At 39.0% G+C, this 26,821-nt stretch overlaps 1 protein-coding gene across 1 annotated transcript in view; it reads left to right on the forward strand.

The window, feature by feature from the left end:
- The window catches only part of LOC102283914 (ATP-binding cassette sub-family C member 4-like), a gene marked incomplete at its 5' end in the record, with an annotated part of 162,023 nt that overhangs the window by 125,882 nt on the left and 9,320 nt on the right, over nt 1–26,821 (forward strand). The window contains 3 exon segments of the mRNA XM_070366897.1: nt 10,028–10,117; nt 13,407–13,579; nt 13,985–14,090. Of these exon segments, the coding sequence (XP_070222998.1) occupies nt 10,028–10,117; nt 13,407–13,579; nt 13,985–14,090 (369 nt within the window).

Consider the following 26,821-nt stretch of genomic DNA (forward strand, 5'->3'; position numbering starts at 1 on the left):
GTGTGTGATTATTTTTTTCACAGTGTTTCAATTGTATAGCAAAATAGTAGGGTGAATTTCTTAAGCATAGATTTTTAACTTATCCTTCTCCTCTACTCTCCTCTTTGGTAAAAATTAATTTGTTTTCTATGTTTGTGAATCTGTTTCTGTGTTGTAAATAAGTTCATTTCTATTAATTTTTAAGATTCCACATATAAGTGATCTCATATGATATTTGTCTTTCTCTGCTGACTTATTTCACTTAGTCTCATAATCTCTAGGTTCATCTATGTTGCTGCAAATGGCATTATTTCATTCTTTTATGGCTGAATAATATATTTCTGTGTGTGTGTGTATACATCATATCTTTATCCATTCATCTGTCCATGGACATACCTTGGCTATTGTAAATAGAAAAGTTGTGAAAACTGGGGTGCATGTATCTTTTTGAACTAGAGTTTTTATGTTTTCCAGATATTTGCTGAGGAGGGGAATTGCTGGATCACCCAGTAACTCTTTTTCAATTCTTTAAGGAACCTCCATATTGTTTTCCATAACAGCTGTACCAACTTACATTCCCACCAACAGTGTGGGAGGGTCCCCTTTCCTCCACACCCTCTCCAGCATTTATTATTTGTGGATGTTAAATGATGGTCATTCTAACCAGTGTGAGGTGATACTTCATTGTAGTTTTGATCTACATTTCTCTAATAATTAGTGACTATAAAGAAAACTCAGCACAGAAGAATTGATGCTTTTGGACTGTGATGTTCGAGAATACTCTTAAGAGTCCCTTGGACTGCAAGGAGATCAAACCAGTCAATCCTAAAGGAAATCAGTCCTGAATATTCATTGGAAGGACTGATGCTGAAGCTGAAGTTCCAATATTTTGGCCTCCTGATGTGAAGAACTGACTCCTTAGAAAAGACCCTGATGTTGGGAAAAATTGAAGGTGGGAGGATGCCGGGGTCCAGCCCCGGTTGATCCAGGGTATTCGAAGGAGAGACAGCATAGGCGAGGATCAGGAAACAACTGCTTAATTAAACGTTAATTAAGGATATAAAGAGTAATAGAATGAGGATAGCTCAGTAGGAAAATTCAGTGGAGAAAAGAGGCCGAGTAGCTTGGTTTACACGGGAGACCGATGAAACTTCAAGACAAGAAGTTTGCACCACTTACGTAGGCCGCAGGCCTTCCATTTTCCCGAAGGAGAGGAGACACTGAGGCCTCCCCGGGCCGGATCTTAGAAGCCCAGGCATAATTAGCAAGCATGGCGGGTTCCGCGCTCCAGATGGAGACTCAGCCAGAATTTGAGAGAGAGAGCGACATGAGGAGACCAAGTTTCAGTGAACAAGGCCCGCACTTTATTTTCCAAAGTAGTTTCTATACCTTAAGTTATGCATAGAGGATAATGGGGGAAGGGGTAAAGTCATGCAGTAAGCCAGGCTTTCTTCCTGCAAACTTATCATATGAAAAAGTTTAGGTGATTTGCATCATCTTCTGGCCCGGAGGCCTGTTAACATTTTAAGACCCTTTCTTCAGAAAACTTATTTTTCTCTAAAGGTGATTAGTCAAGCGCCACCCTCCAAAAGCATTAGATAAAGTTGCATTTCTACAGAGCAAAGGTGTGATGGGCTATAACAAGACAAAGAATTAACTCAAGGGTCCAAGGTTACAAACATTAAAGCTACTACTTACACCAATTATATTAATCAATACACTGCCAGGGACACAGCAGGTAAGGGATATGGAGACTTAGCAGCAAACATTGGCCCAACAAGTGAAAAACCCTTCACCAATACAATTTCTAATCAATCTTTTAACTGCTCAAAGGAATCTGTGTTTAGACAGTTTAGAACATCTCATGCCTCTCACTGTTGGGAGGCTCTGAGCAATCACATGTGGCTGGAAAAACCCATTCAGGCAGGCTAGAGGATTTTCAAAGGAGTTTGTAGGTTGAAACACTGTCACACCCAGGAATTATTAACTGGAGCTGTAAGCTAACTCTTTTTTCAGAGAGAGGTAGTGGGGGACAGCCCCCCGTAAAGTCAGAGGTGTAGGTGAAAGCACAAAGCAGAAAGTAGGCAGACTCTGGTTTTGGGGGGTAGATGCTCGAGAATTTCCAGGGGGACTCCTGAGGCTCGATCCCGCCTTTGCGTATGCCGAGCCTCCTTCCTCATGACCTTTGTCATGGGTAGAGCTCCTCAGGCTGGCTCCCGGCAGTGATAGAATTCCAGTTGAGCTATTCCAGATCCTGAAAGATGATGCTGTGGAAAGTGCTGCAGTCAATAGGCAATATGCAATATGCACTCAATATGCAATATGCCGGCTCCCGGCAGGAGGAGAAGGAGATGTCAGAGGATGAGATGGTTGGTGGCATCACCAACTCAATGGACATGAGTTGAGCAAGCTCTGGGAGTTGGTGATGGATAAGGAAGCCTGGCATGCTGCAGTTCATGGGGTCGCAAAGAGTCGGACATGACTGAGCGACTGAACTGAATAATTAGTGATGCTGAGTATCTTTTCATGGGTCTGTTGACCATCTGTATGTCTTTGGAGAAATGTCTATTTAAGTCTTCTTTGCATTTTTTGATTAGGTTGTTTGTTTCTTTGATATTGAGCTGTATAAGCCATTGTTCATACAGATATTGACTGTATTTATGTAGACTAGAAACAAAGTATCAGAAAGAGAAATTAAGGAAACAATCCCATTGACATCACATCAAAGGGGAAAAAAAACTCGGGATAAACCTACCTAACGAGGTAAAAGGCCTGTATACAAAACCTGTAAGACACTGATGAAAGTAATTCAAGATGATACAAACAGATGAAAAGATAAACTGTATTCTTGGATTGAAAGATTCAATATTGTTAAAAATAACCATACTACCCAAGACAATTTACAGAGTCAATGCAATCTCTATCAAATTGCTAGTGGCATTTTTCACAAAACGAGAACAAAAAAATTTTAAAAAATTTGTATGGAAACAGAAAAGACCGTAAATAGCCAAAACAATCTTGAGAAAGAAGAACACAGCTGGAGGAATCACAGTCCCTGATTTCAGACTATACTACAGAGACACAGTAATGAAAAAGTATGTTACTGTCACAGAAACCAGACACATAGATTAATGGAACAGGATAAAAAACCCAGATATAAGCCCATGCACTTATGGTCAGTTAATCTAAGACAAAAGAGGTAACAATATGTAATAAAGAAAAGATAGTCTCTTCAATAAATAGTGTGGGGAAATCTGCATGACTGCATGTAAAATATATGGCAAAACCAATACAATATTGTAAAGTTAAAAAATAAAATAAAATATTAAAAAAAGAAATAATTAGAACATTCTCTAATACCATATAAAAAATAAAGTAAAAATGAATAAATGAGCAAAGACCTGTAAGACAAGATACTTAGTAAGACAAGATCTTAGAGGAACACATAGGCAGAATACTCGTTGACATAAATCCCAGCACTATTTTTTTGGATCTGACCCCTAAAGTAATGGAAGCAAAAGCAAAAATAAACAAATGTGACCTGGTTAAACTTAAAAGTATAGCACTGAAGGAAGCCATTTAAAAAAAACAAAAAGACAACCTATGGAAAAGAAGAAAATATTTGTAAATGACATGATCAGCAATGTATTAATTTCCAAAATATACTTATAGGGTTCAAAGTAAATTTAAAGAGATTCCCAACTCCAGAGGCTGAGAAGCAAATTACTTTGTTTGTGCAAGACTTCAGGTGGCTGTTGACTGTGGTCCTTGATAGAACTGCTTCATATCATGATTTCATGTGCATGCAGGCACGTGCACGCGCGCACACACACACACACACACAGAAACAAAAATGTCACAAAACAACATTACTATTGCTCTGTGCTCTGATATTTTCTGTGATGCCAGTTCTATTCTACTTCATATAAAAGACAAAATGATGATCACAATGCACAAAATTAATTTCATCATCCACCGACTACATCTGAAGTTTGACAAACACTGTCCCTGCCTGTCTCCCTGTTGGGTTGGGCTTCTGGTCCATGTTAGCATCACATCAGGAACTTCATTGTGTGTCAGACTGTCACAGCAGCCTTGCAAGGCTAACCCTAGTTTCCAGTAATGGAACCGTCTTGGAAAGATAAATAATTTACCCTGAGTCTAATAACTAATGAGAAGTTGAATCAGAACTTAGAACTGTCTGACTCCAAATTTATTTTTTGTTTTCAATAAATGTTAGTTAAACTGAATGATGTTCTCATGAGATATTTTCCCCAAAACATAACAAAAGTTTAGTAAAGTCAGAAGATATGACTCCTCCTGTTTTGAGTCTCCTTTGGAGAATATCAGTTTTGAGTCTCATTTGGAGAATATCAGTTTTTGAAATGGGCTTTTTCATTTATGTATTATGGGCTAATAAGTGTCAGGAGAAGATATTCAAAATCTTACCCCTCCCCAGCCAAGAGACCTTTGTCTTTACAGTGTCTTGTTGGCTCCGAGATGGAGAAAAGTCTGTTGGTTTGGTTACTTGAAGTTAACTTGTCTATGTGCAGAAAACGTACATCTCTCTTCCCCTCAAATGAGTAGCAAGCAGTGATGCTTGTGTGTCAACACCCTGATTTAAGCAGCCTAGGAAGCTGAGAGCAGACTCTGCAGAAGGGGGAGCCCAGTACTGTTTCTTTGAGTTGCCCCACTCAGGTGAGCCAGGTCCACATCATGTTCCCCGAATCCCTGTTACCTGTGATCCTGGGAACAGCAGCAAGCTTCTGGGGTCATCTCTCTCTCCCAGGCTTATCCCCATCACTGTTGGTCCTGCCATGAACAGGTCAGAACTGGGGGAGGTGTGATGGCAGCAAGGACCTGAGTAGGAACCAGAGACAGGGGAGTGGGGACATAGACCATCAGTCCTCAGGGGAACTTTAAAAGATGAATACTATATTCTTAATATTTCCATACAAATTGTGAAATTATTTGTTCTACCTCTGTGAAGAATACCATTGGTAGCTTGATAGGGATTGCATTGAATCTATAAATTGCTTTGGGTAGTATACTCATTTTCACTATATTGATTCTTCCAATCCATGAACATGGTATATTTCTCCATCTATTAGTGTCCTCTTTGATTTCTTTCACCAGTGTTTTATAGTTTTCTATATATAGATCCTAGTTTCTTTAGGTAGATATATTCCTAAGTATTTTATTCTTTTTGTTCCAATAGTGAATGGAATTGTTTCCTTAATTTCTCTATATTCTCATCATTAGTGTATAGGAATGCAAGGGATTTCTGTGTGTTGATTTTATATCCTGCAACTTTACTATATTCATTGATTAGTTCTAGCAATTTTCTGGTGGAGTTTTTAGGGTTTTCTATGTAGAGGATCATGTCATCTGCAAACAGTGAGAGTTTTATTTCTTCTTTTCCAATTTGGATTCCTTTTATTTCTTTTTCTGCTCTGATTGCTGTGGCCAAAACTTCCAAAACTGTGTTGAATAGTAATGGTGAAAGTGGGCACCCTTGTCTTGTTCCTGACTTTAGAGGAAATGCTTTCAATTTTTCACCATTGAGGATAATGTTTGCTGTGGGTTTGTCATATATAGCTTTTATTATGTTGAGATATGTTCCTTCTATTCCTGCTTTCTGGAGAGTTTTATCATAAATGGATGTTGAATTTTGTCAAAGGCTTTCTCTGCATCTATTGAGATAATCATATGGTTTTATTTTTCAATTTGTTAATGTGGTATATTACATTGATTGATTTGCGGATATTGAAGAATCCTTGCATCCCTGGGATAAAGCCCACTTGGTCATGGTGTATGATCTTTTTTAATGTGTTGTTGGATTCTGATTGCTAGAGTTTTGTTAAGGATTTTTGGATCTATGTTCATCAGTGATATTGGCCTGTAGTTTTTTTTTTTTTTTTTTTTTTGTGGCATCTTTGTCAGGTTTTGGTATTAGGGTGATGGTGGCCTCATAGAATGAGTTTGGAAGTTTACCTTCCTCTGCAATTTTCTGGAAGAGTTTGAGTAGGATAGGTGTTAGCTCTTCTCTAAATTTTTGGTAGAATTCAGCTGTGAAGCTGTCTGGACCTGGGCTTTAGTTTGCTGGAAGATTTCTGATTACAGTTTCAATTTCCGTGCTTGTGATGGGTCTGTTAAGATTTTCTATTTCTTCCTGGTCAAGTTTTGGAAAGTTGTACTTTTCTAAGAATTTGTCCATTTCTTCCACATTGTCCATTTTATTGGCATATAATTGCTGATAGTAGTCTCTTATGATCCTTTGTATTTGTGTGTTGTCTGTTGTGATCTCTCCATTGTCATTTCTAAATTTATTGATTTGATTTTTCTCCCTTTGTTTCTTGATGAGTCTGGCTAATGGTTTGTCAATTTTATTCATCCTTTCAAAGAATCAGCTTTTGGCTTTGTTGATTTTTGCTATGGTCTCTTTTGTTTCTTTTACATTTATTTCTGCCCTAATTTTTAAGATTTCTTTCCTTCTACTAACCCTGGGGTTCTTAATTTCTTCCTTTTCTAGTTGCTTTAGGATTTCAGGCTCTACTACAAGGCCACAGTCATCAAGACAGTATGATACTGGCACAAAGACAGAAATATAGATTAATGGAACAAAATAGAAAGCCCAGAGATAAATCCATGCACATATGGACACCTTATCTTTGACAAAGTAGGCAAGAATATACAATGGATTAAAGACAATCTCTTTAACAAGTGGTGCTGGGAAAACTTGTCAACCACTTGTAAAAAAATGAAACTAGAGCACTTTCTAACACCATACACAAAAATAAACTCAAAATGAATTAAATATCTAAATGTAAGACCAGAAACTATAAAACTCCTAGAGGAGAACATAGGCAAAACACTCTCCGACATACATCACAGCAGGATCCTCTATGATCCGCCTCCCAGAATATTGGAAATAAAAGGAAAAATAAACAAATGGGACCTAATTAAACTTCAAAGCTTCTGCACAACAAAGGAAATTATAGGAAAGGTAAAAAGACAGCCTTCAGAATGGGAGAAAATAATAGCAAATGAAGCAACTGACAAACAACTAATCACAAAAATATACAAGCAACTTCTACAGCTCAATTCCAGAAAAATAAATGACCCAATCAAAAAATGGGCCAAAGAACTAAATAGACATTTCTCCAAAGAAGACATACAGATGGCTAACAAACACATGAAAAGATGCTCAACATCACTCATTATCAGAGAAATGCAAATCAAAACCAATATGAGGTACCATTTCACGCCAGTCAGAATGGCTGTGGTCCAAATGTCTACAAGCAATAAATTCTAGAGAGGGTGTGGAGAAGAGGGAACCCTCTTACACTGTTGGTGGGAATGCAAAGTAGTACAGCCACTATGGAGAACAGTGTGGAGATTCATTAAAAAAACTGGAAATAGAACTGCCATACGACCCAACAATCCCACTGCTGGGCATACACACTGAGGAAACCACAATTGAAAGAGACACGTGTACCCCAATGTTCATCACAGCACTGTTTATAATAGCCAGGACATGAAAACAATCTAGATGTCCATCAGCAGATGAATGGATAAGAAAGCTGTGGTACATATACACAATGGAGTATTACTCAGCCATTAAAAAGAATACATTTGAATCAGTTCTAATGAGGTGGATGAAACTGGAGCTTATTATACAGAGTGAAGTAAGCCAGAAAGAAAAACACCAGTACAGTATACTAACGCATATATATGGAATTTAGAAAGATGGTAACAATAACCCTGTATACGAGACAGCAAAAGAGACACAGATGTATAGAACAGTCTTTTGGACTCTGGGGGAGAGGGAGAGGGTGGGATGATTCGGGAGAATGGCATTGAAACATGTATAATATCATATATGAAATAAGTCACCAGTCCAGTTTCGATGCACAATATTGGATACTTGGGGCTGGTGCACTGGGACAACCCAGAGGGATGGTATGGGGACGGAAGAGGGAGGAGGGTTCGGGATGGGGCACACATGTATACCTGTGGTGGATTCATTTTGATATATGGCAAAACTAATACAATATTGTAAAGTTAAAAATAAAATTAAAAAAAAAAAGATGAATACTGTGTTCTTAAGAAGTACTCCTCAATTTGTATTCAAAGTTTCAGGAAAAAGCAAAAATGAAAGCTTTTCCTAAATAATTTCCTTAAACACAACAGGTAGTTGAAGTGTATGCGTCCTTTGTGCTCAAGATCTGAAGTAGTTAAGTATATTCCCCAGGAAGAATGCCAGTTGAGATTACATTCAGGGAGTACCTGCTTACTTGAAAGGACCTGGATAATGGAGGGAAGATGGAGAAGAGAAGGGCGAGGAACACTGGGACCAGCCTCCCCTCACCTCGCCAGTTGTTTGTGTAAAGTTCATAGATAACAGCTAAAGGATGAGAAATCGCCTGCATGGGGGATTGAAAATTACAAAGAGTAAAAAGTTTTTATAAAAATATGAGGTACAATGATGGTTATTCTCCTGACAAGGAACTCGTACTATTGCTTAGATGGGTGTTAATCTTTGTTTCTAAATTCAAGAGTTTTAGGGGAAACTTTAAATTTGAGTCTCTGGATTTTTCAGTTCAATTCAATAATCATTTTGAAATGTGTATTTCTGGTGATTTTCAATGCTTTGTAGGCTTATCGGTCACTTAATCAATTTTGTGCAAATGAAGCTCCCTACATAGTATATTTTTAATTTTGGATTTTCCTTAGGGATATATCTCTTTTGGTGGCACACTGTCCTGTGCCTTCTGCTTTCATTTCTTGATCACTAGACTTAAAACTGAGACAATAGGGAGAGAAGGTATGGGAGGCTCTCTAAAGTATCATTCTTCATCATGACTAGGGAAGAGAAATATTTGTCTTCTTCATCTTCTCAGACTTTCATGAAGTTAGAAGGAAACTCCAGCCCCAAGACCAGGCAGGATTTTGAGGCTGGTGATTCCGAGCAGTTCCGGGCACTTGTGGAAGAGTCAGGTCTCCTCTTGTTCCCACACGTGTGCCTCCCCTTGTCCTGCCTCCTTCACTGAAAGGAGAATGTTGGGCTCTTCTCTGCTGCCCATATTCTTATGACCTGGCTTACTAGACCCTTCCAGAAGAAAATGTAAGTTGTCTACATGAGCTTATGTACATATTCTCTCTTGAAACTCAGGAGGTATATGATTCCAGTGTAATTTACTTGTGGCTCCTCCTGATGATGAATAGGTAGATGAATAGGAAAAGCTATTTAAATAATTTTATTATGGCTCATGTCACAGTGGGTTTCAGGTCCTCCTGGCCTTGCAGTTAGTAACGAGGTTCTGTGAGGCAGGTCATCCTGATGCACAGGTGAGAGAACGTGGGGACCAGCTGATGCAGAATCAGAGGTGATCTCTCCACGGACAGAGGTGCCTCAGGCCCCAGGAGCTGACGTTCTCTTTGAACGTGTGGGGATGTTCCATTCACACCTGGGGAGAGATTTCCAGATCCTAGAAGACAGTCTGACCAATGGAGAAAATAGCCTAGTTTATTCTTCATTGCCAAAGTATAAATATTGAATGGTTCTACTTTCAAGCATAAGCCTCAACTAATCATGCAGTTGATGTTTCCCAGTCACACCAGGATTGACAGTTAATTTATGTAGATCTTGATGTAAACTTTCTCATGTGATTATAATGTCAGTTTGTGTGTGTGTATTTAACAAGATATTTATTACCAGAATGGCAAATTTTTTTAAAAAATAAAATTTTCCTTTCTTTTCTTCATTTATTTTTTCTTAAGATGAAAATACTTCTTAAACACTTTCTTCTTTTAGTGTTTAATAGTCCAGAGGATTTTTTATAGCACACTTTGTACAATGGAAAATTATTTTAGAGATACTGTTTTGTAAACATACATTTGTAACTTTAATATTAATAATTGCAGTGAATTTTGATATTTTGTATTTTCATTCTTTTCTATAAGCATTGGTTTAAAATGAAAAGAGACAACAAAAAAAAAAGAAAAGAGACTAAGGTACTAATGTTCACTATTTCGTGGTATTTAGGAACCTGTTTTATTCATTGGAACACTGAGGAAAAACTTGGATCCCTTTAATGAGTATTTGGAGGAGGAACTGTGGAATGTCTTAGAAGAGGTAATTTATGTAATGTTATTAACTTGTTAGCATCAGTATCTGTGTGTGTACATTCATAGCATTGCAAGTAATTAAGGGAAGCTTATCATTTTAACTGTTTACTTTCCAGGAGAACAGTGATGAGATGGGTACACTTAAAATGTGTATATTGATAATGAAAACCAATAATATAATTCCTCATGTTTTCATTTTAGCTTTTTCTATAGAATCCCAAGCAACTAGATACATTATTTTGTCCTTGACAGAGCTTATTACACTAGACATTAAAACTGTGGGATCACATTCTATGAGTGACCTAGTAAATTAATTACCCTAATTACCCTCCAATGTTCATTTTATTCCTCTGGCCCTAGGGGCTATCTAAGTGGAGACACTAATTTTTCATTATTAACTGAAAGATAAACAAGATCATTCCAATACAATGCGATAAAGTTTCATAAGGAAGTGTTTATAAAAGTAAATTATTTAGTTGGAATGTGATGATTACTTATTGGCGATTATATCATTTTAATGCTGCAGCATGAATGCAGGTAACAGAACCCTGGTGTTTTGGCTCAGTTTTATATAGATACGTTAATTTCTAGAGGAGTTTCTGTTATTTGTGCTGTGTTTCCCCTTGCCCTACTTCACTGAATTTCCCTACCCTTGCATGAAAAAATTTTGACTATTAAGTTGCTGTTGGTTTGTATATTTTAATACTAATTATTTTGTGTATTAGCCCTAGTTTTGCAAATTGATTCTACTGATGGCAGAAACTTTAGATTTCTAAACCATAGACAGACTTCTAATCTCTCATGGAACCTAGCTCAGTCTTTTGCTTTTAAAACGTAGCACTTGATAAATAGGTACTAAATGTTTGGTTTATTTCTTCATTTCAGAGAAGTATGGCTTATTTCTTTAAAAAAATTTTGTGTTACACAAATCCAGCATCAATAGTATCTCTGTTAGGACACAAGTGTGTCTCATCACACAGGAAACCAAGATCCAGAAACCTGGGCGTCAGCAGCCGATGCATCAGGAACCACATGGTTCAGTCCTTGTGGTGGCAACAGGTCACATGTCCATTTCCCTGGGCCTTCCTTGTATTATGTGAACTTCCTTTATTGCTGGCCCTGCTCTAGTAAAAGCTCTTCCCCATCTGTTGATTGCATTTCCCTGTCTTCTTCCAGCCCACAACAGTCTTTCTTTTTGAGAAGTAAGAAGGTTCCATGAAATGTGGGAACCATCTGACACCTGTGTTAACCTCCTGTGAGAAGTGTTGGCACCTATTAGATACACTACACAGCAGGTTACTTTAAAAATGTTTATGATAACAGAAATAGGGTACCTTATAAGTTCAGTTTATTGTTTTTCAATTTTGCTCTATTCCATTATTTTCCCAACCTCAAAAATGATCTGAAGTATTTCATATTGAGATGTACAGTTTTGAATAGTATTATTTGCTCCACTTTCCTTAAATTATAACTTTTTATATGCTTTCCACAGTTTATAGTGTGATGTGATATTCTAAAGCCAGTTAATTGTTATTAGAATATAATCCTTTTACACGTAATAATAGTGTTATATGTAAACTGTCTATATGGATTTACTTTCTAATTTATAGGAACAGATATGTCATATGATGAGATTCACTTCTGCCTTCACACTGCCAACAAATATCTCTGAGAGCTTCTTAAGCATCGTTGCAGATTCTGGGTCTATCACAGTCATCAAGAGACATAATCTCTATCCTTTTCAAGGACATTCTCTTGCATAATCTAACACAATTATCTCAAATAAGAAATAAAACAGTAATATTACACTATCGTCTAATGTGTTCAGATTCTCCAGTTGTAACTTCTAGTTATTATTGTCTACTGCATCTGTTGCCCTTTTCTTCCATTCTAATACTTTATACCTTGATTTTATGATTACACTACAGAGAGCTTTGATATTCATATTATCTCATAACTATTCCTGATTCATAAATAAATGCAGTGTCTCAGAAAACAGTATTTTATGAAAAACACTACCCCTTACAACTCTTATTTGTCATGAAGCAGATATGGACAACCTGAAGGAAAAGAAAAAAAAACAGATTAGTTTTGTGATGTCATCCAACTCAGGAGTAAGTGTGAGATTATTTCTTTGAAGTTAGAATGTCAGTCTTAACAAAGACCAACCACTTGCACCACAATTCAAATTTTACCCTTTAGAGTTTGTACACCTTGTATGCTGTCACTAAATACCAATACCATATTTAATCCTGACTCAGAATTCTGCTTTCTAGGGATCGGATTCCATCAGGAGCACAGTTCAGGATCACATTCATGGAAGTGCTCCAGCATTTAGGATATCACAAAAATGCTACTCATTCACCCTTGGTGTTTTGTTATCTGACTTTGTACTGTGTCACATAACTTATTGGCCATCGATCTGTTGGTTTCTTAATTAGAAGTGTATTTCTTCTTTGTTCTTTCACTTTAAATACAGCCTGAATTTGCTTCTTGCTCCATAATATTTCTCCAAAATGAATATTCATTGAACTGACCCCTACCACCAAGTGTTCTTTCAGATTATATTTGGTGGTTAAAGATTTGTTTTTTTAATCTTATGAGTATTATTTTATGAAGATAGATTAGTATAAACATCACATATATCCATATTGTGGGGGAGATAAAATGTAATATTTTATCTTGTTTTTGTGAGTTTTCATTCACTGGAAGACATTTATGATATTGAAGAAAATGCACTTGACTGGTCCACTATTTATAGACTAAGCTTGGGAAATGTCCCAGGATTACTAATGTATAAGATGGAGTTTTCCATTGTTTAAATTTGTATTATTTTAAACGTTAAAAAGTTGTAAATTGTTAATAAGATTATATCTTTAGAGAACCATACTTTCTCTAATTTTTCTTTTTAATTCCTTTTAATGTACCACCTCTTATGCAAAATGTACTTTGGTAAAGTTGATTAAACCATAAAGATCCTTTTAGATTTTCTGTTTAAACCACATTGGGAGAAATAGCTTCAATTTTTGAGACTTTCTGAACTAATTCCTAGTTGGGGGTTGTTGGTGGATGGCATGTGGCAGGGATGGGGGGACATTGAGATCTTTCTGTCCTGACTTGACTCTACCAACCATCTTTCTCAGTGAACACTAACTGGAAACAGCTTTTCCCATCACAGGGCTGTATATGTAAGATACATAAGAAGTCATGAGGACTTCAAAGCTCTAACATTCTAAGAGGCTTTTCTACTTCAGCAGTCATTTGTTTTCAAAATTTTGTTCTTTCTGTATCCACAGGTACAACTTAAAGAAGCCATCAAAGCTCTGCCTAGTGAAATGAATACAGAATTAGCAGAATCAGGATTGAATCTGAGTGTTGGACAGAGACAACTAGTGTGCCTTGCTAGGGCTATTCTCAGGAAAAATCAGATATTGATTCTTGACAAAGCCACATCCAATGTGGATCCAAGGTATGTAGCTGAGGTCCATGAAACCTGGAATCCAAATTGTAAATGTAGTAAATGGAAAACATTTAGTGATGCTGAAAAGTGTTTCTATGCTCTCTTTGACCCACAGATATCTTTTAATAATGTTAATCACAAAGGAAAACAAAGGAAGAAAGCAAGACAGTTATATGCTGTTAATATTGTTATGAGGCATCCTAAGGAAGCTGGATTTCAGCTTCTGATAGTTTCAAGCAATTTCAAGGGAAGACTATTTTCCATCACTTTATGAAAAATAGTAAATTTCTAAATAGACTTTTTATAGTTAGTTTTTTAGGAACAAGATTATATGTTAAAGCATTGATTTTTAATTTTTAACTCTTGTCTGCCTTTCCTGTCTTCACTGAAGTATATCAACTTCTCTGATTCCAGAACTGGTGAGTTAATACAAAAAAAAATCCATGAGAAATTTGCTGACTGCACTGTGCTAACCATCACACACAGGTTGAGCACCGTTATTGACTGTGAACAGATACTGGTAAGACCCACACCATTTCAGTTGTTTTCACTTATATTCAATTTTGCACTGATCCTTCCTTGTAAAACTTGATAGAAACCTCCAGTAATTTAATCTTCTCTTGGTTTCTCTTTTCATACCTGAAAATAACTCGAGTAATTAACTTTACTTTCAAAATGTGCTATTAAATAATATATCCAATAACCTTATATTTTCATATAATATTAATATATTTGAATTGTTATTTTTTAAGACATCCAGTCATGAAAATATTCCAAACCCAAGTTATAGCTTCATATTTCAAGAGGCTAGAACACAGTCATTTTCACTGTGTCACAGTTGTTTCAGTGTTTTTTGATTCCCTTAATCAAAAAATTAACCTCTCATTTAGGTTGCCAGGAGGTTGTTGGCTAAGGTTGCAGAATTTTTCAGCTCTTTCTGTCAGAAGGGAGTCCATGAGAAGAAAGGGCTTCGTGAGAAAAACAGTATTTCAACTGAAAGGATTTAATATAGGAAATTTGCTACATAAGAATTGGAGGCTAGAAAAATGTAAGGAAACACTGGGGTAATGATTTTAGGAAGCAGCTACCATGTCCTAGGACAGATATTCAGACCTAAGAACTCAGAAGAGAGCCCCTACAGTTGGTGCTCAAGCCTCCAAGGAGAGGTCACTTCCCAGTTGCTGGTCTTACGTGCTGAGGAAGCACGATGGGGCTATTTCTCCATGTGCTAATGGAAGCTTGGAGCTGGAGTCAGGTCCCCCTGCTGAGGTGACGCTGCAGGAACAGCCAAGTCAGAAGAACATTAGCTCTGTCCCACTTTCAGTCTCCCTCTAGTGCCCGCTTACTGGCAGAACCTAAAAAAGGCCAGCTTGCCAGAGAGCCTATGAAATCTGACTTGCAGAGACTGAACCTGTGCATCACAGGTGAGAGTTTAGAAAGGAAGGCAAATCAAGGCGAGAGACTAGATAAACAACTAATAAGTCTCTTACACAGTAGGTCTAGGCACTGCACATGCAGTAGGCTCCAAGCTTTGGTCTCTGGACATCTGTCTAGTATCTTCCCTCCAGATTTGATTGGCTCTTTCCTCTCAGTAATTTAATATTTCCTTCCTTATTTTCTTTTCCTTCCTCCCTCTATTCCTTATCTCTTTTCATCTTCTTTTTTTGTTGTTTCCCTCTGCTGCTCGCTGAGTTTCAGTAAATGTTAGTGTGTGGCTTTATAAAATGATATAGAAAGCATGGCTCAGAGGAAAACCTTTGGCTGCATATAATCCCAAAAGGCTGTGTTTGTCACTCAGTCATGTCTGACTCTTTGTGACCCCATGGACTGTAGCCTGCCAGGCTCCTCTGTCCATGGGATTCTCCAAGAAGAATACTAGAGTGGGTAGCCATTCCTTTCTGCAGGGAATCTTCCCAACTCAAGTATTAAACCCAGGTCTTCTGCATTGCAGACAGATTCTTTACTGTCTGAGCCACAAGGGAAGTCAGTCCAAAAGAATGCAAGATATATTTAGGTATTTTGATGTAATAAACAGTAACATCCAAACTTCCTTATGTCTTATGATATCGGAACTGTCTCTTGATTTCTTAGACGGTTTCTGGAATATCACCACCACACCCCCGCCTCCGATTTCACATGCATTGTCAGATGGATCATCAGTGGGGACATTGAGTAGATAAGATATCAGGCTGTCAGGATTGAAGCACTGCCTGTAGCCTCACTCACCGAGCTAGACATACAGAGAAGTGAGCTCCAAGGAGTCCAAGGATAGGAGTGGGGCATCCCCAACCACAGGAATACTCTAGGCTCCAGTAGTGTAGCCAGTTGTCTAGACTAGAGCAACTCAGTAGGAAGCCAACTCCACCTGCAAACTTTCATGAGGCACTGGGTTAAATTCCAAGACTACAGTAGAGTAGCTCAAATTCCAGAAATGTTTTTTTAGCACCTAGTAGTCTTAAACCCTCATTTTGTGTTCTTGAATGCTAATTGGAAAAGTAGCCTTTCATTTCTACTTTTTTCTTGTTGCTTTGTTGTTCTTATCTCTTAGCACTGCATATTTTGAAGACTGTCCCCCAAAGCATCCTTCTTCCATAATAAGTAAATAATGCTGTAAAATTTACCTGTTTCAAGCCCTTTGTCAGGCTTTAGAGGCAGCAGCAGAAAGTTTGCTTGATCTAGCTCAGTTAGGGGTCTGTTCAAATAAATTCTTTGTTCCTAAATGTACCCTGCAGCTTTATTTTTGGTATTCCAGTATTAATAGTAGCAGATTATTTTTATTATCTAATTCTTAGAAATATTGTCACCTTGAAATGTGTGATTGGTTAGGGAAACAGTGAGGAAGGACAGAGTTTTGAAAGCCTCTCCGCTAGTCATCCCTCAGTCTTATCCCTCAGCACCTGGTTCACAGATGTGAACATCTGTATCCCCTGAACCAATCAGCTTTGTGGTTGTTATCAAAGTATGTTCAATTCATTTAATGCTTTAATTTCTCGTGTGTGTTACTTTCTCAGTCATGTCTGACTCTTTGCAACCCCATGAACCGTAGCTTGCCCAGCTCCTCTGTCCATGGGATTTTTTAGGCAAGAATACTGAATGGGTTGCCATTTCCTACTCCATGGGATCCTCCCAACCCAGAGACTGAACCAGGGTCTCCCACATTGCAGGCAGATTCTTTACCATCTGAGCCACCAGGGAAGCCTATCTTCTGGTAAACTTCTGGAACCTCAAATTGTTCTCACCTGATCAGTGTACAAATCTTTTTTTTTTTTTAAACTTTACAATATTGCATTGGTTTTGCCAAATATCGAAATGAATACACCACAGGTATACATGTGTTCCCCATCCTGAACCCTCCTTCCTCCTCCCTCCCCATACCATCCCTCTGGGTCGTCCCAGTACACTAGCCCCAAGCATCCAGTATCGTGCATCGAACCTGGACTGGCGACTCGTTTCATACATGATATTTTACGTGTTTCAATGCCATTCTCCCAAATCTTCCCACCCTCTCCCTCTCCCACAGAGTCCATAAGACTGTTCTACACATCAGTGTCTCTTTTGCTGTCTCATATACAGGGTTATTGTTACCATCTTTCTAAATTCCATATAAATGTGTTAGTATACTGTATTGGTGTTTTTCTTTCTGGCTTATTTCACTCTGTATAATAGGCTCCAGTTTCATCCACCTCATTAGAACTGATTCAAATGTATTCTTTTTAATGGCTGAGTAATACTCCATTGTGTATATGTACCATAGCTTTCTTATCCATTCATCTGCTGATAGACATCTAGGTTGCTTCCATGTCCTGGCTATTATAAACAGTGCTGCGATGAACATTGGGATACATGTGTCCCTTTCCCTTCTGGTTTCCTCAGTGTGTATGCCCAGCAGTGGGATTGCTGGGTCATAAAGCAGTTCTGTTTCCAGTTTTTTAAGGAATCTCCACACTGTTCTCCATAGTGGCTGTACTAGTTTATTTACAGCCTGGACCCTCCCCACCTTTCTAGTTCTGTCCCACTTTGCTCCCTCTCCTTCCTTTACAGCTAAAACTATTGATGGTCTTCAAGTCTCCAGATGCAGTGTTCCCTCTCTCTCGCAGTTGTGCCATCTCTTGACTGTTGGTGGCTGAGACTAAGGTGTCTGCAGTAGAAATGGTGAGATGGTTGGATTTGGGGGAGGTAAGGAAGAGGAGCCAAGTGATGAATTGAATGTGGGACCTGAGGGGGGAGAGAGGAATCGATGCTGGTGTCTGGGTGTGGAGACCAAGCATCTGGGTGAATGGGGAAGATGGAGAGAGAAGAGACATGTGAGGGTTCTCTTTGGAGCCTATCACCTTTGCAATGACTGGATGTCATTGTTTTTTGACAAAACAAAATTATTGTTTTCCATGATGACCTTGTCCTTCAGTGTGGAGCTGCCCTTCCTACTCCTATGTTGGGAGACCTTCAGTTTAAAGGTCCCTGATGGAGGTCATCAGTGATGTCACAGGGAGGTCCCACCAGGAGATGTAAACTCAGCCACTTGTTTACATCTTGGTCTGAAATGTTTGTGGTTGCTGACTCCTCTTGTTGGAACAGCAGGATTAGACCTTAGAGGACTAAGAGACATGCATCCCCCAGCTTCAGAGTTGGGAATTGTCCTCTGTGCTCCAATCACCCCAGGTGTAGATCTTATATTTTGATCTAGAGCTTCTGATTACCAGTTGGTTTTCAATTCAGCAAATCATCACAAATAACAAATAGTTATTTTTCAAACCTTTGATTTTTGAATCAGTTTCTTTATTGCTTGCTTTAGAGGTACAGGCATACCTTGTTTTATTGAAGTTCTCAGATAGTACTTTTTTTTTGTTTTTACAAATTAAAGGTTTGTCAGCAAGTCGAGAAAGTCTATAGGTACCATTTTTCCAACAGCATTTGCTCACTCCGTGTCTGTGTCTGCTAAGTCGCCTCAGTCATGTCCGACTCGGTGTGACCCCATAGACGGCAGCCCACCAGGCTCCCCCGTCCCTGGGATTCTCCAGGCAAGAACACTGGAGTGGGTTGCCATTTCCTTCTCCAATGCATCAGAGTGAAAAGTGAAAGTGAAGTCGCTCAGTCGGGTCCGACTCTTAGCGACCCCATGGACTGCAGCCTACCAAGCTCCTCTGTCCATGGGATTCTCCAGGCACGTACTCTCAAGAGTACTTGATCAGCAATCTTCGGTGTTATTTGCTGAAGTCTACAATGATAGTGTTTTTCAGCAATAAATTATTATTATTATTTTAGTTAAGTTTTAATTGAAAGATAATTGCTTTTCAGAGTTTTGTTTTCTGTCATACATCAACAAGAATCACCCATAGGTACACCCATTAGCAATAAATTATTTTTTAAATTAAGGTCTGTACATTGTTTTCTCAGGCATAATGCTGCTGCACACTTGCTAGGCTACAGTGTAGTCTAAATATAACTTTTATACAGCCTGGGGAGCCAGAAATTTTGTGTAACTGACTGTATTGTGATATTCACTATATTCTGATATTCCAGAACTGAACCCTGAATATCTCCAAGGGATATTGGATTTGTAAAGCAGGTGACTGTCTGTTCTGAAAGCTTTAATGTGGACGTGAGATGAGTCAACCTGCTGCAAAACCTGACGCTCCAGAGGGCAGGCAGCCAGCCTGAGGGAAGGGCTGGGGAGGTGACAGATGTTGATAACAGGCATAACCAACAGGGTTGTCACCATGAAGTCCTGTGGTTATAGGTGCTGAAGCTGTTGTTGTTTAGTTGCTAAGTTGTGTCTGATTTTTGTGCCACCCTATGAACTGTAGCCTCCCAGGCTTGTCTGACCATGGGGATTCTCCAGGCAAGAATATTAGAGTGGGTTGTCATTTCTTGTAACAAGTTCATTTTGTTTCAGTGATGAATATATTTGCACAAAAACAGAAAGGTAGGGTTTTGTTTTGTTGTTGCTCAGTTGCTCAGTCATGACTGACTCCTGGCGACCTGATGTACTGCCACACACTAGGCTTCCCTGTCCTTCACCATCTCCCAGAGTTTGTTCAAATTCATGTCCATTGAGTCAGTGATGTCATCCAAGCATCTCATCCTGTGTCGTCCCCTGCTCCTCCTTCCCTCTGTCTTTCCCAGCATCAGGGTCATTTCTAATCAGTTGGTTCTTCACATCAGTGGCCAAAGTATTGGAACTTCAGCTTCAGCATCAGTCCTTCCAATGAATATTCAGGGTTGATTTCCTTTAGGATTGACTGGTTTGATCTCCTTGCAATCTAAGGGACTCTCAGGAGTCTTCTCTAACACTGCAGTTCAAAAGCATCAGTTCTTCAGCACTCAGCCTTCTATGTAGTCCAATTCTCACATCCATTCATGACTACTGGAAAAACCATACCTTTGACTATACAGATCTTTGTCAGCAAAGTAATGTCTCTGCTTTTTAAGATGTTGTCTATGTTTGTTGCAGCTTTTCTTCCAAAGAGTAAGCGTCTTTTAATTTTAAGGCTGTAATCACTCTCTGTGGTGATTTTGGAGCCCAAGAAAATAAAATCTGTCACTGTTTCCATTGTTCCCCCATCTATTTGCCATGAAGTGATGGGATTGGATGCCATGATCCTAGTTTTTGAATGTTAAGTTTTAAACCATCTTTTTCACTCTCCTCTTTTGCCTTCATCAAGAGGCTCTTTGATTCCTCTTTGCTTTCTGCCATAAAGCTGGTGTTATCTGAATATCTAAAGTTTTTAATATTTCTCCCAGCAATCTTGATTCCAGCTTGTACTTCATCCAGCCTGGCATTTCACATGATGTACTTGGTATAGAAGTTAAATAAGCAAGGTGACAATATAGAGGCTTGTGGTACTCCTTTCCCAACTTGGAACCAGTCTGTTGTTTCATATCCAGTTCTAACTATTGCTTCTTTTCCTGCATACACGTTTCTCAGGAGGCAGCTAAGGTGGTCTGGTATTCCCATCTCTTGAAAAACTTTCCACAGTTGTGATCCATACATTCAAAGGCTTTAGGATAGTCAATGAAGCAGAAGGTGATATTTTTCTGAAATTCTCTTGCAGATGTTGGCAGTTTGATCTCCTGTTCCTCTTTTTCTAAATCCAGCTTCCAAATCTGGAAGTTCTTGGTTCACATCCTATTGAAGCCTAGGTTCAAGGATTTTGAATGTTACTTTGCTAACATGTGAAATGTGTACATTGTGTGGTAGTTTGAACATTCTTTGCCATTGGAATGAAAACTGACCTTTTCCAGTCCTGTGGCCACTGCTGAGTTTTCCAAATTTGCTGGCATATTGAGTGCAGCACTTTCACAGTATCATCTTTTAGGATTTGAAATAGCTCAGCTGGAATTCCATCACCTCCACTACCTTTGTTCATAGTGATGCATCTTAAGGTCCACTTGTCTTTTCATTCCAGGATGTCTGGTTCTAGGTGAGTGATCACACCATCATGGTTATCTGGGTCATTAAGATCTTTTTTGATATAGTTTTTCTGTGTATTCTTGCCACCTGGTCTTAATATCTTCTGTTTCTTTTAGGTCCATACCATTTTTGCATGAAATGTTCTTTGCATGCATCTTTGCATGAAATGTTCCCTTGGTATCTCTAATTTCCTTGAAGAGATCTCTAGTCTTTCCCATTCTATTGTTTTCCTCTATTTCTTCTTTGTATCGATCACCAAGGAAGGCTTTCTTATCTCTCCTTGCTATTCTTTGGAACTCTGCATTCAGATGGGGATACCTTTCCTTTTCTCCTTTGCTTTTTGGTCCTCTTCTTATCTCAGCTGTTTGAAGTAGTTTTGTTTACTCTAAATAAATTAAGCAAAAGACTTGTTGGGAAACAACTGACTTGGTTAATAGCTTTGTTTTTGTGTTGACCCTTCAAAGGGATTTACTCAACTTTGGTTCATTAAGTACCATTAATGTTTCAGAATTCTATTTTATAAAGATGGTCTCTCAATTTTAATTTTATTAAACATAATGGAGTCATAGGGACAGCTAATTTAATCTTTCTTACTCCCTCCAAAACAGTGGGAAAAGACAGATAAATTAGAAATCCTCTTTATCCTAATACTCACCTCTGTCTCTGTGTTAAAAGATGGGTTCTTCCTGTAGTTCTTAGGATTCACTGGGTGCTTGGGACCTGTTTTCTCTTCAGCCAAGAGCATAGTTGTACCCTCCCTTCTGCACACTCCAGTCTTCATATCACCTGCGTTCTCCCTAGAAGCAAGAGCAAAGGAGGCAGATAAAAATCTGCACTTGCTGTAACAGTGACCTGTCTGTGTTCAACATTTTCACTGTCTGCCATTATTCTTTGGAAATGAATGATGAAGGACCAAAACCAGGACCAGGAATCTCAAATTCCACCTCTTCTATTTGTAAACAATCTTATGCATATTCTTTACCTCTTTTCCTCCGCTCAAATCTCTGCTAAGTATTTTTGCCGGAGAAATCAAACCCAGAAACTGTTGTAATATACCCACCTGAAAAACAAACAAACAAACAAAAAAAAAACAGCTCAAACCTAACTAGAGCTTTACTTAAATTCTGTTTTTTACCTTCATGGAATTTTTCTTTCATAAGCATCTACAAGGATACAGTTAGAACATTTCAGAAGAGAAATCTCCTTCAAAAACATGCCAAGAGCTTGCATTCAAGTTTTTAGAGGAAAAATAACTAATATGGAAGTAGAGAGCACAATTAGGGAGAAGAAATACCTTATGAAGGAGGTGCTTACATGCATATGAAGGGGGTGCTTACATGCAAAAGCAGCAGATTTGGGAGAGCAATTATGGAAGTGACCATGACCCAGCATTCATCATTCCATGGGTAAGAAGAATGATTTATTATTTCAGGACCTAAGAAAAAATTTTGAGTGTCCAGTCAATGAGAAAATCACAAGAACCCATTTTATGAGGGACCCAACTTCCAAGGCTGAACAACTGTCCCTGTGTCACCTAGCAGCCAAAATCAGAGGTCTAATACTCAGATCTTCCCCTCCCCACTCTATTTGTCCCTAATGGGATCTCCCTTTAATGTTTGTCACCGTAGTGAAAACTCTTCCTGGCATCTTTTCTTACTAGGCTTTTCTTCCAGCCTCTCCTGCCCCCACCTCTCCCTGCAGCCACTCCATTATCAGTGATGGCATCCTGCCAATGAAAACTAATCAGATTATCTTGCAGTGGCTCCATTTAATCTTTATGTGTAGGACAGCTCCCTGGAATATCTGTGGCTGCACTGCACTCCTGTTCCTCTCAACTCCTCCTCCTCTCTCTCTATTTTCTTCTCTATCTTTTCCAGTATTTGACATAAATGAGTTTGAAGCCTCCATCCTGAGCCCTGGTTTGTCCCTCCCTCATTTCCCCTCTCACTCTCCGTCTTGTCCACAGCCATCAACCTGAGGCATGTGGTCCTCCAGGTCCACATCCCTCATCCTGTAATCCCTGTATCCCCTGCCTTACCTGTTCCCATGCCAGCTGGACTCATCCTCCCCTTGATTTCACCCTGTAGTCTTCACAGATCACACCATTGGCCGCTCACCCAGTCACACACTGAATTTAGTTTCATTTGTATTGAACTTTCAACCGGCATGTACTGTGTGCCCGTAACTCATCTTGTACAATGCTAGGGCCCTGAGATGCAACAGCAAACAAGGAAAACTACATAACTCTGTCCTTAAGGAGCTGCCAGGCTCATCTCCAGAACACTTGGCCCATGATAGTCCATGTGTCTGGAAAGACCACTCTCCACCTACCCCTGTTTCTGAATGCTCATGCCTGTCCTTTCTTCAAGGTCTAGTTCATTGCCCTCTCTCCTCCTTGAAGCTCATCCTCAGAACCTCTGACCAGAAGTCATGTCTTCTGTTACTAAACCCTTCTTGTGCTTTTTTCCCTGCATGATAGACACTTGAAATTTTCTTCTCTCTCTCTCCTCTCAGTACAGGCTCCCTAGGGGCAGGGTCTGTGGCTTATATGTGATTTCATCTTCCACAGCATCTAGCAAAGTGCCATCATTGCACTTAAATTTGCAATAAATGTTTGCAGAATCAATTCAGAAATTAATGAAAATTTACTTAAGTGTTCCTCAAATGTGTTTTGGCTGTGTGTTACTCCTGTTTGTAAGCATGATGCTATGCTATGCTATGCTATGCTAAGTCACTTCAGTCACGTCCGACTCTGTGTGACCCCATAGACGGCAGCCACCAGGCTCCCCCGTCCCTGGGATTCTCCAGGCAAGAACACTGGAGTGGGTTGCCATTTCCTTCTCCAATGCATGAAAGTGAAAAGTGAAAGCAAAGTCACTCAGTCGTGTCCGACTCTTAGCGACCCCATGGACTGCCGCCTACCAGGCTCCTCCATCCATGGGATTTTCCAGGCAAGAGTACTGGAGTGGGGTGCCATTGCCTTCTCCGTGTAAGCATGAAATATAGTTGATTTACAATATTTTGTTAGTTTCAGATGTATAGCAAAATGATTCACCAAAATATGTATATATTTTTTCAGAATATTTTCCATTATAGATAATTACAGGATATTGGATATAGTTACCTGTGTTATACTCAGCAGTGGCCACAGGACTGATTGTATAGGAGACAGGAATCAAGACCATCCCCAAGAAAAAGAAATGCAAAAAAGCAAAATGGCTGTCTGAGGAAGCCTTACAAATATCTTTGAAAAGAAGGGAAGTGAAAAGCAAAGGAGAAAAGGAAAGATATACCTATATGAATGCAGAGTTCCAAAGAAGAGCAAGGAGAGATATGAAAGCCTTCCTTAGTGATCAATGCAAAAAAATAGAGGAAAGCAATAGAATGGGAAAGACTAGAGATCTCTTTGAGTAAATTAGAGATACCATGGGAATATTTCATGCAAAGATGGGCTCAATAAAGGACAGAAATGGGATGGACCTAACAGAAGCAGAAGATATTAAGAAGAGGTGGCAAGAATACACAGAACAACTGTACATAAAAAGATCTTCAAAACCCAGATAATCACGATGGTGTGATCTCTCACCTAGAGCCAGACATCCTGGAAGGTGAAGTCAAGTGGACCTTAGGAAGCATCACTATGAACAAAGCTAGTGGAGGTGATGGAATTCCAGTTGAGCTATTTCAAATCCTGAAAGATGATGTTGTGACAGTGCTGCACTCAATATGCCAGCAAATTTGGAAAACTCAGCAGTGGCCACAGGACTAGAAAAGGTCAGTTTTCATTCCAATTCTAAAGAAAGGCAATGCCAAAGAATGCTCAAACTACTGCACAATTGCACTCATCTCACATGCTAGTAATGCTTAAAATTCTCCAAGCCAGGCTTCAGCAATACGTGAACTGTAAACTTCCAGATGTTCAAGTTGGTTTTACAAAAGGTAGAGGAACCAGAGATCAAATTGCCAACATCTGCTGGATCATCAAAAAAGCAAAAGAATTCAAGAAAATCATCTAGTTCTGCTTTATTGACTATGCCAAAGCCTTTGACTGTGTGGATCACAATAGACTGTGGGAAATTCTGAAAGAGATGGGCATACCAGACCACCTGACCTGCCTCTTGAGAAACTTATATGCAGCTCAGGAAGCAACAGTTAGATAGGACATGGAACAACAGGCTGGTTCCAAATAGGAAAAGGAGTACGTCAAGGCTGTATATTGTCAACATGCTTATTTAACTTATATGCAGAGTACATCGTGAGAAACTCTGGGCTGGAAGAAGCACAAGCTGGAATCAAGATTGCTGGGAGAAATATCAATAACCTCAGATATGCAGATGACACCACCCTTATGGCAGAAAGTGAAGAAGAAGTAAAGAGTCTCTTGATGAAAGTGAAAGAGGAGAGTGAAAAAGTTGACTTAAAGCTCAACATCCAGAAAACTGAGATCATGGCATCTGGTCCCATCACTTCATGGCAAATGCATGGGGAAACAGTGGAAGGCTTTATTTTTCTGAGCTCCAAAATCACTGCAGATGGTGATTGCAGCCATGAAATTAAAAGATGCTTACTCCTTGGAAGGAAAGTTATGACCAACCTAGACAGCATAGTAAAAAGCAGAGACATTATTTTGCCAACAAAGATCTGTCTAGTCAGAGCTATGGTTTTCCAGTAGTCACGTATGGATGTGAGAGTTGGAGTATAAGGAAAGCTGAGTGACAAAAAATTGATGCTTTTGAGCTGTGGTGTTGGAGAAGACTCTTGAGAGTCCCTTGGACAGCAAGGAGATCCAACCAGTCCATCTTAAAGATCAGTCCTGGGTGTTCATTGGAAGGACGGATGTTGAAGCTGAAACTCCAATACTTTGGCCACCTAATGCGAAGAGCTGACTCATTTGAAAAGACCCTAATGCTGGGAAGGATTGAGGGCAGAAGAAGAAGGGCACTGCAGAGGATGAGACGGTTGGATGGCGTCACCGACTCAATTGACATGAGTTTGAGTAAACTCCGGGAGTTGGCGATGGACAGGGAGGACTGGCGTGCTGTGGTTCATGGGGTCGCAAAGAGTCGGACATGACTGAGCGACTGAACTGATTTTGCTTATCTGTTTTGTTTATGGTAGTTTGTATCTATTGCTCCCATAGTCTTAATTTATATGCCCTCTCCTTTCATCTTTGGTAACTGAGTTTGTTTTACATTTCTGTGAGTCTATTTCTGTTTTATATGTAGGTTTGTTTGTATTAGTTTTTAGGTTGCACATACAAATAATATCATATTTGTCTTTCTCTGTCTGATTTACTTCACTTAGTGTGATTCTCTAGGTTTACCCATGTTGGTGCGGATGGCAATATTTCATCATTTCCTATGGTCTGAGTAATATTCCATTGTGCATAAGTGTGTGTGTGTGTGTGGTATCACATTTTCTTAAACGAATCATGTGTTGATGGGCACTTAGCTTGTTTCCATATTTTGGCTATTTTAAGTACTGCTGCTATGAACATTGTTGTATGTGTATTTTTGAATTAGGTTTTTGTCATTTATAGATACATATCCAGTACTGAGATTGTTAGATCATATGGTAGCTCTATTTTCCATTTTTTTCAGAAATTTCCATACTGTTTTCCATCGTGGCTGAACGAGGTTATATTCCCACCAATAGTGTAGGAGGTGTATCCTTTTGTCCACACCCTCTCCAGCATTTGTTATGTGTAGACTCTTTCATGATGGCCATTCTGACTCCTGTGAGTGATACCAAATTGTGATTTTGATTAACATTTCTCTGATAAATAGTGATGCGGAGCATCTTTTCATGGGCTTGTTTGTTTTCTGTATGTGTTCTTTGGA

Source organism: Bos mutus, unplaced genomic scaffold, assembly GCF_027580195.1.
Source record: "Bos mutus isolate GX-2022 unplaced genomic scaffold, NWIPB_WYAK_1.1 CTG242, whole genome shotgun sequence".
In the NCBI taxonomy this organism is placed as follows: domain Eukaryota; kingdom Metazoa; phylum Chordata; class Mammalia; order Artiodactyla; family Bovidae; genus Bos; species Bos mutus.